General features: G+C 40.2%; 1 protein-coding gene across 1 annotated transcript in view; it reads left to right on the forward strand.

The window, feature by feature from the left end:
- The window catches only part of ITGA2 (integrin subunit alpha 2), a 70,869-nt gene that overhangs the window by 43,055 nt on the left and 8,840 nt on the right, over positions 1 to 18,974 (forward strand). The window contains exons 13-27 of the mRNA XM_075020786.1: positions 334 to 477; positions 2,613 to 2,816; positions 3,623 to 3,759; positions 5,242 to 5,381; positions 6,370 to 6,521; positions 7,584 to 7,694; positions 8,299 to 8,381; positions 9,204 to 9,345; positions 10,966 to 11,058; positions 12,147 to 12,223; positions 12,322 to 12,405; positions 15,714 to 15,816; positions 16,642 to 16,752; positions 17,273 to 17,377; positions 17,710 to 17,823. Of these exons, the coding sequence (XP_074876887.1) occupies positions 334 to 477; positions 2,613 to 2,816; positions 3,623 to 3,759; positions 5,242 to 5,381; positions 6,370 to 6,521; positions 7,584 to 7,694; positions 8,299 to 8,381; positions 9,204 to 9,345; positions 10,966 to 11,058; positions 12,147 to 12,223; positions 12,322 to 12,405; positions 15,714 to 15,816; positions 16,642 to 16,752; positions 17,273 to 17,377; positions 17,710 to 17,823 (1,800 nt within the window). The remainder of the gene's footprint in view (positions 1 to 333; positions 478 to 2,612; positions 2,817 to 3,622; positions 3,760 to 5,241; positions 5,382 to 6,369; positions 6,522 to 7,583; positions 7,695 to 8,298; positions 8,382 to 9,203; positions 9,346 to 10,965; positions 11,059 to 12,146; positions 12,224 to 12,321; positions 12,406 to 15,713; positions 15,817 to 16,641; positions 16,753 to 17,272; positions 17,378 to 17,709; positions 17,824 to 18,974) is intronic.

Below are 18,974 nucleotides of genomic sequence, written 5' to 3' on the forward strand. Positions count from 1 at the left end.
ACAGACAGATCTGAGAGTAAATCAGAGATTGGGTAGTTTCATGTGCACAGTGTAATATAAAAAAATATACCTCCCATAGTTTATTCTCTGATTGCATTCTTACTGGTGAGTGATAAAGCCATAGCAGCAGCTACTGGGCAGAAGCAGTGGACACATGGTAAGGATATGATTCTTCAAACACTGGAGTATGTTATATAGTAATTTCATTCCAACAGGCAGTTTCATTCATTAGTATTGGACTGTTTCTGGGTGTAATTTTTCTGAGTCAGGTGCTAAAACGTTACGCTTTACAAAATCCATTTACAAACATGACTCTCTTACTACTGGTTTCAGATTGGCTCCTACTTTGGCAGTGTGGTGTGTTCAGTGGACGTTAACAGGGATTCTGTGACAGATGTTCTGCTTGTGGGTGCACCAATGTTTATGAATGACCTGAAGAAAGAGGAAGGAAGAGTATACATGTTTTCCATCACAAAGGTAAGAATGGCACCGTAGCAAAGCTGGAATAAGCTTCCTGCCTCTTCGTGATAAGTGCTGATATTTTCACTTGCAGCTGGAGGGATTTACTTTTGTTCCCTGCACTACTGTTTTACCAAGGAAAAAGCAGTCCAAACTGCAGTAGTACTTAGTGGCAGTGTCTGTTCTGTTAAATCAGGGAGTGATCAGAAGAGTGGTGCCTCGCCCCACAGCCAGCTGGTGCAGCAGACTCGCACAAGCAGGCATTGCTTTGGGCAAGCTTCTTTCAAAGCAGACTGGCCACATGCATGCTAAAAAGCCTTTGGCCCTGGATCTCTTCAGGGCCTCTAAGACACTATTTAGTGTATCTTTTTCAAAGTGTTAGAAATATTGCAAGTGGTGTTTTTGTAATGAGAAACGTAGCATGCCCTTTTCCCAGGGTGTGGCATAAGGGCAGGGGTAAATAGTGCCAAATCTGCCTGGTTAGAGGACTGCGGACGGAGCCCTTCCCAGTGCGATCTTGCCCATTCTGCTTTTCAGGAGCAGCCACAAACTTTCCCCAGAACTGCTTGTGAATGTAATATGGGAATAAAGCCAGCTGGAACAGACCACTATGGAGTCAATAAGCAAGTTAGTTGCTAAGCACTATTGGTGACTAGGGGCCTGCTGCTCTAGGTGGCTCCCTGGTCCTAGTTCTAGGCATCACACTAGGCAATGTACACAAATATAACAGAAGGTTGACCATTTCACTGAAAAACTTAGCTCAAGGCTTTTGCTAATTTATTGTTTCTGATTTGACTTTGGCAAATCTGTTCAACACCTAACAGTATTCCCAAAACAGTTCTAATAAATGCTCTTCTGCCAGTTTTTTGCATTGTTTTGTAGACTTTCACACTACATGGTTGCTATTACTCATGTTGTCTCCTTTGTTCAGTGAAGCTATGTTATGTGTCCAATTCTTGACTGTGTTTTTCATTCAGACCTGTAGTCGGTGATTTCAGAATATCTATATTAACAGTTCTGAAGCCTCTGGCACTTTTGAACAGTCTCTCAATCAATCAGTGGCTGTCTGGATATGCAAAGTAAATTAATACCTACCGTCCATCAGAGAAAACAGAACATGGCCTTTTCACTAGGTAAATTGCAATCAAATAAATAGAGAGGAGGGAACATCCATCCTCTTCAGTGGCTGCTCACAGTCATCATCCTGGAGCAACAGGAAACTGTACCCTAAGGCAATTTCAAGGTAGATGGGGGTGCTGGAAGTGGTACTGCTGGCAGCTGACATTGGCCTTTGTGACTGTGGAATTAGACACAAAATATGGAAGAAAAGAAAAATGAAAGGATTTTTTTTTCATGTTTTGAAAACTGAATAAATTGGAAGACCATCCTTACAACCTTTAGTCTTTGTCAAATGTTAGGTTTCAAATTATTAAAAAGTTAAGAATAATGAAAGGCTGATTTAATTTTTTTTTTAAGAATCTGAATTTGTGCAACTTGTCCATGTTGCACAAATAATACTTTTCTGGTCATTTTTAATAACTTGGCTGGTATTTCTAAAATTTTAAGCACGGTGTGATAACTGAGGTTAAAGATGAGAACGATACTTGCCAGAGAGTTGAATTTAAGCTAGTGTAAATGTGATCATTTAACTATAAAGATCTCCAATCTTTCTTTCTTCATTGGCACTGGAGAGGTCAGGAGTTTAGCATTTGGACACATGTTTTTTGCATTAGTTTAGTTAGGAAATTCCATTTCTGTTTCAAAGAATTATGTCCAGTTACATAATTTCCATTCCCTCTGCATAAAAACTGGTAATCCAAAACTGGAAACTGTATTTTTCAATGTATTGTGAAACTTTCGGAACAGTCAGATGAGGACAGTGAGAGCATTTAAGCTTCATACATATGTTATATTTGCTGTTAGTGCTTTGCATAGCATGCTTTGATTTTGCTGTGTAATGCTTGCCAAGACTCTAAGACATAATGCAAACTGAATGGGCAATACAATAGGGAAGGAATTCAGGGTTGAGCAGTCCAAGGGGAATGTACTGGAAAACAGAAACAACAAACAATGCACATAGATACTGCTCCTAAGTGTAGTCTGGTGCAATGATAACTATGGTTTTGCTTTTTCTTCTTTTTGCTTTTTAAAAGGGACTTTTGGATCAACAAGAACTCTTGGAAGGTCCACAGGGGTCAGAAAATGCTCGCTTTGGATCAGCAATCGCAACACTTGCAGACATTGATTTGGATGGCTTTAATGATGTTGTAATAGGCGCACCACTGGAAAACCAAAACTCTGGAGCAATTTACATTTACAATGGATTTCAAAAGACTATACGTACCAAATATTCTCAGGTAAATAATTTTGTTGCATAATGCTGTACTCAGTGCCTTTAGATCAGCTAGAGGAAAACAGAAAGATTTTCTATCTTTTAATTGGCTACTGTTTCATCCTTTTAAAGGAGTACTGTTATTCTCATGGCTTATTTCAAGTTTTGTGCCTCTCCTTATTTCAACTGTCACCATACCCTGGCTGATGTTGTAGTGCTTATAACTGAAGTATATAGATGAAAAGGACTTACAAGATGCTCTGTCTGAGCCTCTCAGAATTTTTGGTGCCTGCATATGAAGTCATTTCCTATGCATTTTTTGACACACATTATTCAGGTTTTTAGCACTGATGTACAGGAATGAAGATTAGCTAAATCCCAGCTCTGTAAATTATAAATATGTAGTATTAAAGGAAAAGACTTTCAAAGGAAAGGTCTTTGCATATCCTATATGCTAACATAATGGCAATTTTAACGTCACTTTCCATGCAGACTTTCTGGTTGTAGAAAGTATTTGTTAGAAGTCCTGTTAAATTTCCTATTCTTTGAGTTGCTCCGTATGAGATGGAAAAAGTTTCCAGTAAGTACTAGCTGCCATACAGCATTCAGTTGGTGGATCTACTCCCAAGGCAGAAAAATCTAGTCCATTGTCTGCCCAAACAGGGAACGAAGAAGTGCTTAAAAGCATCTGAGATAACATCCACAAAAGCAATTTGTTTAAACAATGCCTTGCATATACAGGGAGCATCAGGGAAAATCTATTGCTTAGGCCGCTATATACAGACTTAAGCACGCTTGTGGCAAACTCAATAACCAAACTCTCTTTCCCAGAAAATTTTAGGATCAGATTCTGCTTTTGGACAACGGTTCCAGTTCTTTGGAAGATCAGTAGATGGCCACAGAGACTTAGATGATGATGACATTACTGATGTATCAGTTGGTGCTGATGGAAATGTGGTTCTGCTATGGTTGGTAAACTCTTTCAGAAAGGAAGCGCTTAATGATTCAGATGCAAGTTGAGCATTTAGTTAATTAAACATTAAAACAAACAAACCAAAAAGCTCTTTCATTCCATGTGTTCAGAGCTAACACACTTATTGCCTCATTGCTGCTATCGTAGCTAGCTGAAAAACAGCATTAGACTAAACCTCTTTTAAGCATGTATCATCAAACCATCAAAAGCCAGGGCAGCATGGGGGGCAGAGTCAGGGCACGCAGGGGGAAGCCAGGTGGTGGGGGCTGCCAGGAGAGACTTGGGCAGGGATGGGGAAGGCCAGGAGACACCCCTGCCTGCTGCTGCTGTGGTCCAGAAGGAATGGGCAGCAGCAGGGAATGGGCCTTGCTTGAGAGTATTTGTAACAGCAGGTTGTACAGCAGTAGCCGCAGTATAATTTTGGTAGCTGAGCTTGAGACAGATGAAACCACTTCCCACACAACCTGCGTGACCTTTACTGACCGGTAGGCTGATATGGGAGAGAGAGTTGTCCTGCAGGGTAAGGACAGAGAGCAGCAGACAGTTGACACTTATTTCTGGCAAGAAACCCATCTTTTCTGGCATATGGCCTTTGCCAGAGCAATCTGAGTACTTTCACAAAATAAAGAAGAAAGGCTTCACAGAACCCAAATCTTCTGCCTCCCTAAGTACTGTTCACTTTCCACTACTTGCTTGAGGAGCTAAATTAAAATGCAGCTTGCTCTCCTGCCTGTCGCCTGTCTTCTCGCCTGAGGCTCCCCACTGTATGAAGAACAATATCACTGAATTGCTACTTATTTCATAATGAAACAAGATTATTAAAAATGAATGGTCACTTTGGACCTTTGACCCACAATAGAACTGCTGCTGGTGCTGGCAGGAATTTCATTAAAGAAAATTATGCTCCTTGGAGTACCAGAATTTATTTAGATTTGATTAATGAAGATGCTTATTCTTCTTTCACTCTGGCATTTGGTCTGATTAATGAGTTTCACTTTTGATTAAAGTGTTTGTTTTTACATGCAGGGTTCCTTTGAAACTTCTTCAGACTCTTGATTAATTACATGAAAGTTGTTTTTCTGCAAAATAAGATTGTTAATTAAAATGAAGAATTACCCTTCTTCGCCTTCCCAGAGGAGCTCAGTAACTTGGCTAAATGAGCAGAATAAGGTTACTTATTGGGAAAACAGGACAAGGGCTTCATTCTCTGTAATCTTAAGGGAAGGATTAGAGCATTAGTATAAAGACATTGATTACCCATTAATTCGACATGATAAATTATTGTCATTACTGAAAGCTATTGTATCAACAAATTCACTTATATGCAAAGAAAAATAATTTTACCAGTGCCATTAAAAAATGTTTACATTGGGAACCAAAAAATCAATGTTACATTTACAGATAGTAATAGACAACAGCTTCTACATTACGCAGTGCTCTTGAAAATCACATGTAACCTTTTAAAAATATTTTTCAGGTCACGAAGCATTGCAAATGTGTCCATAATTGCCTCATTTAAACCTGAGAAAATAAGTCTGCTGAACAAGAACACAGAAATAACTGTCAAAATATGTTTTCAGGCTACATTTAGACCTGCTAAGAGAAATAATCAAGTGGGTAAGAGTATTTCAATGACTTGTCTTATATTAATTTCTTCAAAAGTCCATTATTAAAATGAGTAGTGGAAATTCTAAAGATATATTAGATAGAACGTCAAGAAAGGCAAAATCAGTATAAAACTTAAGTGCTTGAGAAAGTGTTTTTAAGACTTACTTTCATCACTGGCTCCATAATCTTTGAAAAGTGAGGAATTAACAGTATAAAGGAGAGCTGTATCCTTGCTGTTCAACAAATCCCATAAAATGTCATTACTGAGAAGGTGATTCTTTTCAATCTGCTGGTCTCAACAGCAGACTGCGGACTTTTGTTCTCTTTTCAGAAAAAAAAGTAAAATAAAATAGAATTTCCATAGGCTCAGTGCTGATGTCAGTGAGAGAAGTTCTTCTTTCCAGAGGACAGGAGAGCACCAAATATTTCAGAGACCAGTACTGGCCTCTCATGAAGCTATTTAATTAAACGCCATGGATAACACCAGTTGGATTGCTTCAGTGCTATGTATAGTGCCTTTAGGAACTCATGATTGTGAGCTGTAAAATAACAGTGAACTTCCACAGTGTATTAGTCATAATATGAAGAGGACAGAAATTATTATGTGATTGAAGAGAAGATGCAGATTCTTTATAGTGTCCTCAGAGTTCAGGGATATTGTTGCAAGGCCCCTTTATCTAGCATAATCCTGGCCCTGCTGACTGGCTTCTTGCCTGAGCTGCAGGCTCAGACATCTGCAGTGGAGACTGGATTGATGGCCATTTAATGTGCTCTCTGCAGATGAGAATTTACGTCAGGATTTAAACCTGTTTGACTGCTTTGAAAAACAGAAGAGAATCTTTTTTCATTTTGAGACTGCTCTGTGTTTAGCAAGCTACAAACAAAGTAAAATATGTAGTGTGGTTTGGAAAGCCTGGTCACTCTATAATGTTGAGTGTGGTAATGAGATCATGGGCAGTCATACTCAGCAAAAAATGTACTCTTATTCTTCTTGTAGCTATAAAGTACAATGCAACATTGGATGCAGATCTCCAGTCCTCTAGAGTGACTTCTAGAGGATTGTTCAAAGAAAATAATGAAAGGTACATGCAGAGGGATCTTGTGGTACGTCACGAGGAGAATTGTGTTCATGATGTCTTCAGTGTACAGGTAAGTGCAATTGCAAGCAATCTTGTGTGACAAAAATGATCAGACAACGATGTTGATAGATTTTATGTCTGTAAGATGAATTTCATGCATGGTGTACTCAATGATTCATGTTTCTCAAATCCCCCACAACTGAAAAACACTTAGTAAGGTTCTGATTTCAAAGCAACTGTCAAATTCCGCACAGGTTTTTAGGATAGAAGAGGTAGTTCTTAATCATGTAATTCAGCTCTGACATAACACAGAGCCCATAGTTCATAGTTTCAATAGATTTTAATTTCCCTCTGAGTAGATTCTTCTGTAAGAACTAAGACATGTATGCAAATGTTTTTTCTCAAACTAACATTTCAGGCAGACTTCAGGTGCATGCTAGACCTAGGTATACACATAGGAAAAAAATAAAAATAAGCAAGTCTCCATTTTTCTCTAGAACCAAAGACCAAACACAGCCCTGAGAGTTGCCTTAAGCAGCCTGCATGATGCTAGGTCAGGTGGAGGACTTCAATTCCTGCTTTGCAATGCCGTGCAAATGTCTTTGACTTGCTCATCACATTTAGTGCCATTGTGGACCCATGAGCCATAGCGCTAGAAGAGTATTCATCCAGTACAAAGAAACAGAGGAGACATGAGGGATATTGTGTTTTAATGTTGCTCAGGTCCAGCTGCTCTCTGTGATGGTAAGTCAGAATGGAATAGGAATTTGACTTCTGCAGCCAGGTGAGAATGAAAGTCACCTGGTGGTGGCTTTTGAGGACCAGCTTCTGCAGCTGCAGAGCATCCACATGTTCCTTAGCCCTACAAGTGACTGTGATGAATAGAGTCTCCAGGAATCCTAGGAAAATGAGTTTTATCATGGAAATGACACTAAAAGCTGTTTAGCAAGAGGAGCCCACATGAAGCAATCTCACAAAATTAATTTCAGTCAAGAAATGAAGCTTTGTACTGTTACTTCTTCTTGTTTAGAACAAGTATAATTTTACTATGCATTCTCAATTTACAAGAGAATTACCAGTTTTACCCTGTTTGCTGTGCTGACAGCTATCATGTGAACCATGTCTTTTACAGGAACCTTCTGATGCAGTGAATTCACTTAGTCTCCGCATCGACATTGGCCTTGCAAATCCTGGCTCCAGCCCTGTCCTTGATATGTATTCTCCTGCATCTGTGGCCTATAGTGTAAGTATGCAGACTTAGTATCAAAAATTGCATTTCTATACACACATCCATAATGTGTGGCCCCCACAAACACCAAAGAGGTACATGCAAATGAAAATTGGTGTTCTAGTTAAGTCACTGGGCTGAAAACAGGCACCTGGGGGTGTGTTCCCTGGTTCCTTTTATACATTTGTCTGTATAGCATGGGCTTGCTCACACACACACACACACACACACACATATCAGCCACCACAGCATAACAAGCATGTTGGTTGAGTCATGTTGATATGAACTTCTAGTTGATGGCAAACATGAACTCTTTTAGGTTAGTTTATCCTACAATAAAAGAGTACGTAAAAGACAGATGGAACCCCTTTGATTACATCACATTTGTTGTGGGTTAACAATAACCTGCCTGCACCATTCTTACAGATCAGTTGACATGTAGTAACATGTTACTCAGTGTTAACTTGTTCATGTGTCAGAGTTTTTAATGCCATTCAGGGGGATTTTCTTATCTACAAACTAAGAATGTGCTTTACCTCAAAGGTGTTTGTTCTCTACTGTCTGCAGATAATTTTAAAGCTAAGCCCTGTCATTCAGGAAATGTTTTTGGTTTTCGTAGATTCCTTTTATTAAAGACTGTGGTGAAGATGAACTTTGTATCTGTGATCTTGTTCTGAATGTTCAGCGGAAGGCAGATGATGGGTAAGAGCTGAATCAGTGGAATTGTTGGGGTTGAGTGTTAAGTTTTCACCAGCTGGTTTGTATGTAGGCTTTGGATGAATTTCTAGATGAGAATGTCTTTCTAGTTCAACATCTGCTTAAAAATAGCAGGGATAAAAAAGCAATAGCATTTCTGTCTAAATAACTAATCAAGGAAAAAGAGATATGATAGGAACACAGATACAGAAGTAGGACTCTTGTCAGCTTAGACAAACCCTGATTTTGGTGCCTTACAGATGAGGACACAGTGAGCATTCAGAAGAGTCGTGTCTGGTTGGCTGCTGTCAGGAAAGGGAGCATACTGGGAGGGCAGCAGCAGCAGCAGCTGTCTTGGTCCCTCCCACAGGGAGCACTGAGGATCCTGCAGCAGGCTGTGCAACTGGGGAGCTGACAGCAGCCATTTGGGCAGTATATATTCCAAGCCCATATGCAGACATACACATCCGTGCACAGTACACAGAGAGACAGGGCTGCTTCTTCCTGGAGCTGCCATCCAGGTCTGCCACCTACTCTCTGCCCACCTTCCCACCCGGGTATAGCCCTTGAAAATTCAGCTAGTTGTCTTTGACCATAAATAATCAGGGTCCTGCACTTTGAGAAGACACTAATTCCATTTGGTTTTAAGGAACACCATCACAGAATTTCTTATGGCAAAGGGTTTAGAAAGCAGAGCCTTTAAATGCGTAGAATGTAGGAAATGTCTTGCTGTGCTTGTTATTTGTTGTTGGCTACAGGCAACATATTTCATGATCCACAGCTGTTCTAGTACCTCTATTTACAACAATGGACTTTATTTTCCAACAGCAAACAGCAGTTTGTTGTCAGCAGCAAAACCAGAAGACTAACATTCAACGTGAAATTGAGAAATAAAAAGGAAAATGCATATAACACCAGAATCCAGGCTACATTTTCAGACAATTTGTTTTTTGCTTCATCGTCTTTACCGGTATGAGATACCCAACCTCACTGTTTCTGTTATTGCTACTGATTTTCAAGGTTCTCGGAGAATTTATTTTTTTTTCTTTCTAGTAAAGAAAGGAAAGGAATGTGTGTGCAAACCTCTCTCCCAATTTATTTTCTTGGATACCTGAATTATTCCCTTAGGCATATCAGTTTATTTAGGTCAAGGAGAGTCACTGCCAACTCAGCATAAAAGTTGGCAACCTGTTGAGTTTGACCTCACCTCAGTATTTCAGTGATCTTTTCCTCACTTTAGGCCTTGGCACCCACATCTTGTGCATGACTCCCAACAACAGGCCTGAATGTAGTTGCTGTGCCACAAGGAATTTGTATTTGATAAATCAAGCATGCAGCATCGATGATGCGGCCTTAAAGCACAGACTTTGGATCTAGAAAAATTGTTACTGCCAAGGCCATATGTTCCAGCTAGGCAGTTAATCAGATTGAAATGATTGCTATACCAGAAGCTCTTCTTCTAATGAATTTTGTCTTAGAAAAGCTAAAAGAAAGGAATTATACATACTATTTTGGGGAATGCAGTAAATCTATAATATCAGCTGTTGCTCCCAAACAATTCATGAAAGATGAAGTCCAGACTTCAGTGCTTGGCTTATGTGGTCTGGCTGCTACTGGAGAGGTGCATGGTAATCCTAGGGGTGAAATCCAGAGCAATCCCTATACTGAAGGCAGAGGAGGGGTAGGAGCATTCATCACTGCCCCAAGCATTTTCCTGAACAATGAACTGGCAGAAGTACTCCACACAGTGCCGAGGGTGCCCCTCTACCTCCCCATCCTGTTGTGCAGCAAAATTGCTCATTCGACTCATGCCAGAAGACCACACTGGAGCTAGATTTTTCTTTTGCTTTAAAAGCCCATTTGCTTAAAAGTATTTCAGCCTGGAAGTGAAGCTTTTGACCAAAAATGTGCCTGCTTCAAAGCAGGAAGAAAAGCATAAGCTGAGAGTGTATGGGTGCTGGTTTTGGGTAGCATAATTCATGAATGGTAAATGTCTGCTAGGAGTGCTTGTAACAAAAGACAGTACATTATAATGAATTATTTTCAAAGTGATGATAACTGGCTATAGTCTATGAGTTTGTCTTTGATGTAGGATGATGACATACAAGATGCTCTGCAAAGTAGTAAATAAACTCTTGTCTATTTTAGATTTCCCTACAAAAAGTACAATATAGTTCCCCTCTGCACACTAACTGCTGCAGTGGGAGTACTTAACTACCTGTCAGGTCATGTAAATATGTCTGAAAAAGTTCTGTAAAAATGCTGTAAAAAAGCACTGTAGGAGTTCATGCTGGAGGTGACCTGTACTCTCTAGCCTATATTCCTTCTTCCAAGCCCAGCACAAAATTCTAACAAGATCATCACAGCTCACAAGAAATCGCATGGGACTGGTCCTTTTCCCACCTTTCTCTTACCTCTCTCCTAGCCCTGGCTATGCCCTATGCTGCATCTCTAGGAATTACTGCCATAACAGCTATTTGTGCTGCTCCTTAGCATCATACATGTCCTGTTGAAGATACAGACTGGGAACTTCTCTTTGCTTTATCAAAACCTGATATTAAGATGACTTTTCTGTCTGTTTCCTTTACAGAGTGATGGGACTGAAGTCTCATGTCAGACAGGAACAGCACAAAGTACAGTCATTTGCCAAATAAGCTATCCTGTTTTCAGAACAGGACAACAGGTACAGCTAGCATGTTTAAATAACCTTGAATGATACCCGAAAGCTTTTTTGTTGGTTTTTTTTCCCCTAAATCTGCATTTACTGCTGGTGAGGATTTCTTAGATTTGGCAACAGTTAACTTCCCTTTGGATCTCAGAGGCATTAAAAGAAGCAAACTAAGGACTAAACTTTTGTGACTCCCTGCCAGATTAAAGGACAAAAGGCTCTTGAAGCACATTTGTCCCTATCCACAGCTTTCAAATGCTACTGTAGCTTTGTAAGTCTTGGAGGGTGAGGGCTGGAGGCAGAAGCAGAAAGCATCATCATGTGTAGCATCCTGGGAACTGAGCACGGTTCCTGTCAAACCCCTCCTGCTGCATGAACCTGGGGTAGCTCCCTCGCCTGCTCTGTGAATCTCTTCTCTCCAAGAAAACAGTATTGCTTTGAGAGGAGATGGGTGGCCCACACAGCCCTAGGATAGATTGTGTATCTTTTTTTTCTCATATACACCACAAATCTTGGGATATCCATGGTTTTATGGAACTTAATCTCCTATTCCTCAAGGGCAGAACAGAAAGAGGCTTCCAGCCCCTAACACAGACTGGAGCAATAAGAAACTTGCTAGAAATAATAGAAACATGACGTTCTGGGGGGGAAGGGGAGCAAAATAAAAAAAAAAACCAACCACTAATTACATATAAAAAGTTAAGTTTATTCTGAACTTTTAATGGCATTGGTCAAAGTGGACCTGTTAGAACAAATGGAAGACAAGAGTGAATACAAAGCTTGTTTTAGTGCTAGTGTTCAAAAGCCTGTAATTGAAGCAATCCCGAACACCTTTTGTTGCAGCTTGTAACTAGTTAGACACAATTTTAAAAAGCAAATACCTCATGTTTATGTAACAGTGCCAATTTGTAGGGGAAAGTGAGACCAAAGCAATTCTGGAGTATTAGAAATTACTGAAATATTACACAGAAATCAGTGGAGAATTCAGATACACAAGGCAATTCTAGGTTGTTGCACATGTGAATAATTATGCTGCTACTGGGAAGTCCTTTGAATGTTGTAACATCAACTCATTTACTTTGTGTTCCTTGTCTCTTCCATAGGTATCCTTTGATATTAGTTTTGATTTTAACCTGAAAAATCTTCAGAATGTGGCAGTTCTAAATTTTCGTGCGTTGAGGTAAAGTATATAATCTTATGAAAGCAAGTTAGGTATTAATACCTCATTTGTATAAAATCATATTGTAACACCTAACTTAAATGTGTTCTGATGAACAGTGAAAGTAAGGAAGAGCAAGAATTGGACAACCAGGTCATCTTACCAATTTCTTTGCGATATGATGCAGAAATTCACTTCACAAGGTATGCTGAATAATGTAAAGAGTCACTGTCGTTTTGCCAAGGCATTTGAATATACTAACAGTCTTGAAAGGCCACTGAAAAGACAGTGAAACTTTGTTTTCATTGTCCTAAGAAATTCCTGCTTCATCAACAGTAGCAGAATTTTATGTTCTTCCAATAAGCTTACATGTGAAAAATGATGGCATATGTAGTAAGAAATCATGAATCCATATTTACCTGTGCACAACTGTTACAGATGCTTACGTGAATGAAAGTGGTATAAAAAACAAACAGCACTTGTGATTTTGATAATATAATTAGCATATACTATATAATAAGGTTGGGCCTCTGGGCTCAAATGTAGTGACATTGGATCAAATCTGGGGTTAAAGTGATCAAAACTAAACAAAAGAACAACAACAAAAAGAAAAATATGCCCCAGCTCAAACTCTCAGCAAAGGTGGAAAGAAAAGAAAAAAAATAAAAATTGTGGACTTATCTGCTGAACCTGGACCAAAAATATAAACTCTTAATAGCAGTTTGAGATAATGATTTGAACTAAAACCTGAGGTGGCACATGGAAGATTCCCCCTTGTTGCTGCTGTGTTGGCATTGGGAGCAGCACACCCTGCTTTCCCATGCTCCCGCCCAGAGATTCTGGCTCACACCTACCCCTTCCCTCCTGGCGTCAGCTCTTTCCCCTCCCTGCGGAAGGCAAGTTGGGGCTGTTGCAAGAGGGATCCTTTACCCTGGGAAGGGCAGTTTGTAAGGAGAGACAGCTGGGCGGGCAGGGGGAGAGAGACAGACAAAAAAGACTGATCTTCATATCACGCGCTTGAAACCTCTTATCTTCAGCCCTGGAAACCCCTCATGGTTTGGGATGCACTGAAATAGTAATTAGTCTGTCACTGTTCCAAACAAGAATGATGTCAGTTACAGTTTAACTTAAATTAGAACTGAAACAGAAATACACTGGTTTGACTCTCAGATCAAGATGGGATATTTTACTTTGCATCAAAGAAAAGATTTGTTTATGCTTCCCAATTACTGAATTTATAGGATAAACTACATGTAGTTACATTTGATGCACTTGGTCACCAATTCTTAGTGAAAAAATGCTTTTGGATTCTGAAGCCCTCCAAAATTTGTAAACATAAAACTAATAGAAAATAAATAGTAATTATTCAAAGAATGACAGAAATTTGAAAAAGAGGAAGCTGCTTAAAAATGCACAGCAACAATGAATTCAGGAAATAAATATTCAAAGATCACGATAACTATAAGAACTGCTGGCTGTGTAGGATGATCTGAGCTGCAATAGGGACCACAGTACAGATTAGTTTAATAACCTGCTTTGCAGCAACAGTTTCACAGTATTTGGAGGCCCTGCATTCACCACAGCTAGGTGCACCAATTCTGGAGTCATGCAGAATTTTTCAGATTATTTTAATTGCTGAGAAGCATTTGAGTCAGCAATGCAAGTTCTTTCAGCTCCCTGAGCATGTTGCATGAGACTTCAGCAGAAGCAGAGTGTTTGTTACTCAAGTTAGCAGTGGCACAGAGACTACAGGAGCATCTGGCTGGGGGGGCTAGCACAGCAGCTTAAGCATCCTCCTAGGAAATTGAGGTGGTGCAAGCAGATTTGGTTAGCTGAGAAATACAAACAGAAACTCAATGCTTCAGAAAAGGCAGGCATGGAGTCTATGGAGTTACTCAAGGAAAACTCAAGGTAAAACAGGGGTTTGAATTCAGGCGCATCTCCTGAGTATGAGAAAATGCGATTTCATACACAAGTCAAGGCATGAAGGAATACCTACTGCCAGAAGAGGATTAGTTATTCTTGGAGGTGAACCAATTTAAAAGAACTAAAGGAAATACACATTAAGCCAAGGTACAATTTTAAATGCTTCCCTTGGAGTTAGCTCATTTTTACACTCTTGCATGTAGGAAATACCTATCTGGAGATAGTTCCTTCTTGAGGCAGGTAATACAGCTGAGGAGCAACCTCTTAAAATACAAGGGTTGAGAAAAAAGTGTGTCTTGCTGAAATGAAGCCTTTCTAGGGAGAATCTCCTAATCTGAGTTTCCAGAAGAGGTGGGCATCAGTCTTACCAGTGACTCCTGCAAGGACAAGGAAGCTGATGCTGTGCATCCTGGAAGGACTGGAGATTTGAGCAATAAGGAAGCAGAAAATGCATCACATGGGTTCCTAGGTTTCCTAAGAGTCCCTGTGAGGAGGCCTTTCAAGGAAGGGGCCCATGGGAGGAAGTATGGAGGATCAAAAAGGATCCATGATGCAGTATGGAGGAGCACAACTGATCAGGAAGCACCACTGTGAGACTGCACACATGTTAATTTGGGACTGTACGCGCCAATATTAACCAGGTTAAATGGGGAGCGCAGCACTGGTAAAGAGGATGGATTTGCACCTTGTACTACAGGAAGAACTGATATAGGAATCATGATAGCCCCTGTTCCTTGTTAAGTCACTCCCTGGCTTTCTTTTTGACTGCTCCAATTAGCCTCCTAATGAAAGCTAATGATGAAGAGTGGACACAGGTCTGGGACAGTTCAGTGGAGGAGCTGCTCACAGGTAGCAGCACATGGATGCGATGCACTACACAGTGATGCTTTCATTATCTTTGAGCATGGTCCCAGCTGGCTGAGCCCCTCGAGCATCCAAGGGGCCCTTGCACCACATCCTTCCATCACACACCTGTAATTTCATGTTGTGGTGGGCTGCAACCACCCTCATGTTACTTTGGAAATTTTGGATTTTGAAGCCCATAAATAGTAAAGAAAGCAGCCCAGAGGAGACCGAGAGCTACGTGATATGTACCATGCACACAAGCAGGCTGCTGTGCGTTTCCACACTTGGGCAGTGTGGAAACAAGCCTGCCTGTGGTCTATGGCATTAGAGCCCAGGATCTCCCTCAGAGTCTGCTGGTATTTGCTGTTACAGATGTAGTAAGGGGGACCATAGAGGGACCCTGTCTGAGGAGGGAGGCCAGTGCAAGGCTGAAAGTCACCTTTTATGCCCAGGAGAGGAGCTTGCAGCATGGCGATGAAACACCATGGAGCGCAGGAGGCTGAGCAGGGCCTGTATCTCACACAGCCCTCCTGTCTTACCTTCACATGCTCGCTCCAGCTCCAGGCTTCAGTACACCATGTATTTTCTTAACCAACTTTGTAAAATTCAAACAGCAGTACAAGTGACTGATTTTTCCTCTGACTGTACTTCTGACCTGTTACATGAATGCACATCCAGTAACGTATGTTTTCAAAGCAGCTGCCAAACTGAAATGTATTGTTTTATGGTTGTTAACTAGGCTTGCCAACATCAACTTTTATGAAGTATACTCTGGTCAGAACATTCCTTCCACTGTGAATAATTTTGAAGATATTGGCCCCACGTTCAACTTCTCAGTTAAGGTTAGTAAATGTTTCTGGTTCTGCTTCGAGAAGCTGCCTTACCTCCTCCTCTAGCCTGGTCCCAAAACAGTTGAAAAAACATTCCTGATTTCAGTGTCTGATTTTGATGCTTTTGAATCAGTCACGTAAGGAAAAAAAATATTGCAAATATCTGGGGGATAAATGCTTACAGTCTTTATGAGATTAAGGACGAAATTTGCACTTACTGCACAAGTAGAATGGGGGAGGGATTGGTCCTGCACTGTTTACATATTTAGAAGATGGTTAATGCTTAACTTTAGATCAACTTAGACTTTTTTCCCAGAGCATATTTGTCCTCTGCTGACTTGATAAAGGAAAACAAGTCTTCGCAGGCTTGGACTTTGAAACTTGAAGTTTGGCAAGGGTTAAGTGCTCAAACCAGAGGCAAGAACTAGCCAGATCACAGAATTTATTACATAACTCAGAAAAACTTAGATCCAAATATGCAACATGGAAGAAACGTAAATTATGTTCCATTTACGTTCCTGTAACTGCTACTCTAAAGGACTAATAACAGGCCTATTGGCTGTGGCAGAGTATTTGCCTTTCAAAACATATTCATGCAGTTAATATGAGCTTTGCTAAGGAAACAGGCAGGGACCTGAAGCTATACAGTACACTTTCTGCTTTACTATTGGCATAATGTAATTACTACCTTAGTGTCTTGGTATAAAAAACATTGATGCAAAAGGAGTCCAGTTCTTCGATACTCATCCATGATCTCTGATTTTCTTGCTTTACCAAATAATTTATGCATATGTAAGTATAGCTACCTGAATGAACTGTGAGTTATTTGCTTTGCAGGTAACAACAGGAAGTATTCCAGTGAAGATGGCATCTGTAGAAATCTATCTTCCAGCATCAACCAGCAAAGACAACCCACTGATGTACATAACTGCAGTCACCACAGATCAGGTGAAGAACTGAAATACATAAACTGCTGTGTTTGGGGGTTTAATCAGTACCATAAACATCAATTATTTCCCTCATAGCGTGGCTGAGATTCAAAGAATCTATGCCCTTTCTCCTTGTCCCTTCCTCATGAAGGGAAGGGGAGGACCATGATGTCAGCAGTACACTAGTCTTGTTACTTGGCAGATGTGGATTATCTTTACGGTCCATGGCTGACTTTTCATATGACTCTGGAACTCTTCAGCTAAGTCCTTCTCCAAGTTCCTGGGAAGTCTATAGTAAAAATAGGATTTTTAGATTGGGGTAGACCCTTCAGGTCAATCTGTGGGGGAAAAAATTACTCTTAACAGCCGCTTAATTCTGACCAAAACCACATACAGTCTCAGTTTCCCAAGTATCCGGTGTTACGTAATTCACAATCTACCCTTTCACAGCCACCATCTCATCCCAGAAATATATATTATTATGACTATAAACTCCTGAGTATGATGTCATCCAATTTCATTCCTGCTGTCTTTCCTAGGCCAGAGGTGTTACTTGTCAAGCTCAGATAAATCCACTGCAAATAGGGAAAAGACCTTATTTGGCATCTTTCACAAGAGAGAACTTCAGAGCTTCCAAAGAACTGGTGAGTAAGACTCAGGGCTTCTCAGGGCTTTAGTACTACAGGACAGGGGTGCAGAGCTGATCCTTATGAGCCCACTGCTGTACCTGTGGGAACATCTGTGGTGGGGGTGGCATTCCTAATTCACAGTGCAGGAGTGCAGCCTATGGATGTTCTCACAAATACTGCATCTGCCTTAGAAGAAAAAGTGCATGTTCTTCACAGCCTGCAAGCACTTAATTAGTATGCATAGAATGGCAAAGGCAAGGGCAAAAAAATCTGGATATTAAAAGAACATTTGTTAAAGTGTATTTTTAATGCATGCTGTTGCCTCTCCATGCTGTTTCCCCTGGAAGAACTGTAAGAATGTGAAGTGCAGCACCATCACATGCAAACTGGAAGACATTATCCTGAAGGGAGAGTACTTTGTGAATGTGTCCACTCGAATCTGGAATGGAACCTTTGCCGCTGTGAGTATCAGCTGCATCTTCATGAAGGATCCAATACTCAAGTATTTCCTAACTCCTGATATTTTTCAAAGATCAGTAAAAAAAGGCCTTCCAATCTAGAAAGACCTTCCGTTACTTTACATTGTTGTGTTTTCCAGATTGAAAACTTGAATCTCAAAGTAAAGTAGTGAGGCTGCATAATGGAGCTGATAACCTTCAGTCCAGCACAAAACCTAAGAAAATGCTGTGATAATGCTATCTTCACAGCTGAAAAAAACATTTTCTGCATCTGTTAAATTCATTCAGGGGAAACTACAGTTTCCACAAAACTCAACATAGGACAACAGAGTACAGTATCGTCATAGCCTGGAAAATAGTGTTGCTTTTAGCTTTTGGAAGATCACAGCCTACATAGTGATCATTTTAAGTCACATCAAAATATCAAGAGCCTGTAAGTGCTGCCAGTTATATTTGCTAGAGAAGGTATGGAAATTTTTTTTAATTGATTATTTTTTTATTATTATTTCTTTTTTTTTTGAGAGTTGGTGTCAAGGAAACAGTTCTTGATTAAAGACCTACAGGGTGTTTAAAAATATCCAATAATATCTTGACTTTCCCATTTTAAATCACCATGTGTCCTCCAGGATTTAACTCATCATGAATTACCAGACTTTTGAAAGGAGAACATGTTTGCTTCTTAGCTAGGCAACCAACCAAACTGTCTTGGAGTCCTAGGTTTGCCTAGTGTCAGGAACATGACGCAGTCTCCTTAGTTTGTCTGGCAAGTCTAATGGCAGGTACTGACATTTAACAGCAGGGCTGTTGTCAGCTTTAGCATTCAGCTCTTAAAAGGAAAAGGTCAGGTTGATAATGTAATATACTCAGCAAGTGTGTGAAGGAAAGCATCTGTCTGTCTTTAAAGTTTGAATTTTTCAAATCATCTGGGTTAAGAGCACTTGTTAGTGCATCAGGTACACAGAAGGTGGAGACCTGAACAAAAGGTTGCTACCCTCGCACAAAAGTAAGTGGAAATGATTTGTTTACCATTGGGTGACAGGAAGGAAAGATCACATGTCACAGTTTTCCTCTCATCTCCCATTTTGTTACTTTCCATTTGATTGATTGTCAATCGTCAGTGCAAATAATCTTGCAAGCACTCAATAATGCACATA

Source organism: Buteo buteo, chromosome Z (assembly GCF_964188355.1).
Source record: "Buteo buteo chromosome Z, bButBut1.hap1.1, whole genome shotgun sequence".
Lineage (NCBI taxonomy): Eukaryota > Metazoa > Chordata > Aves > Accipitriformes > Accipitridae > Buteo > Buteo buteo.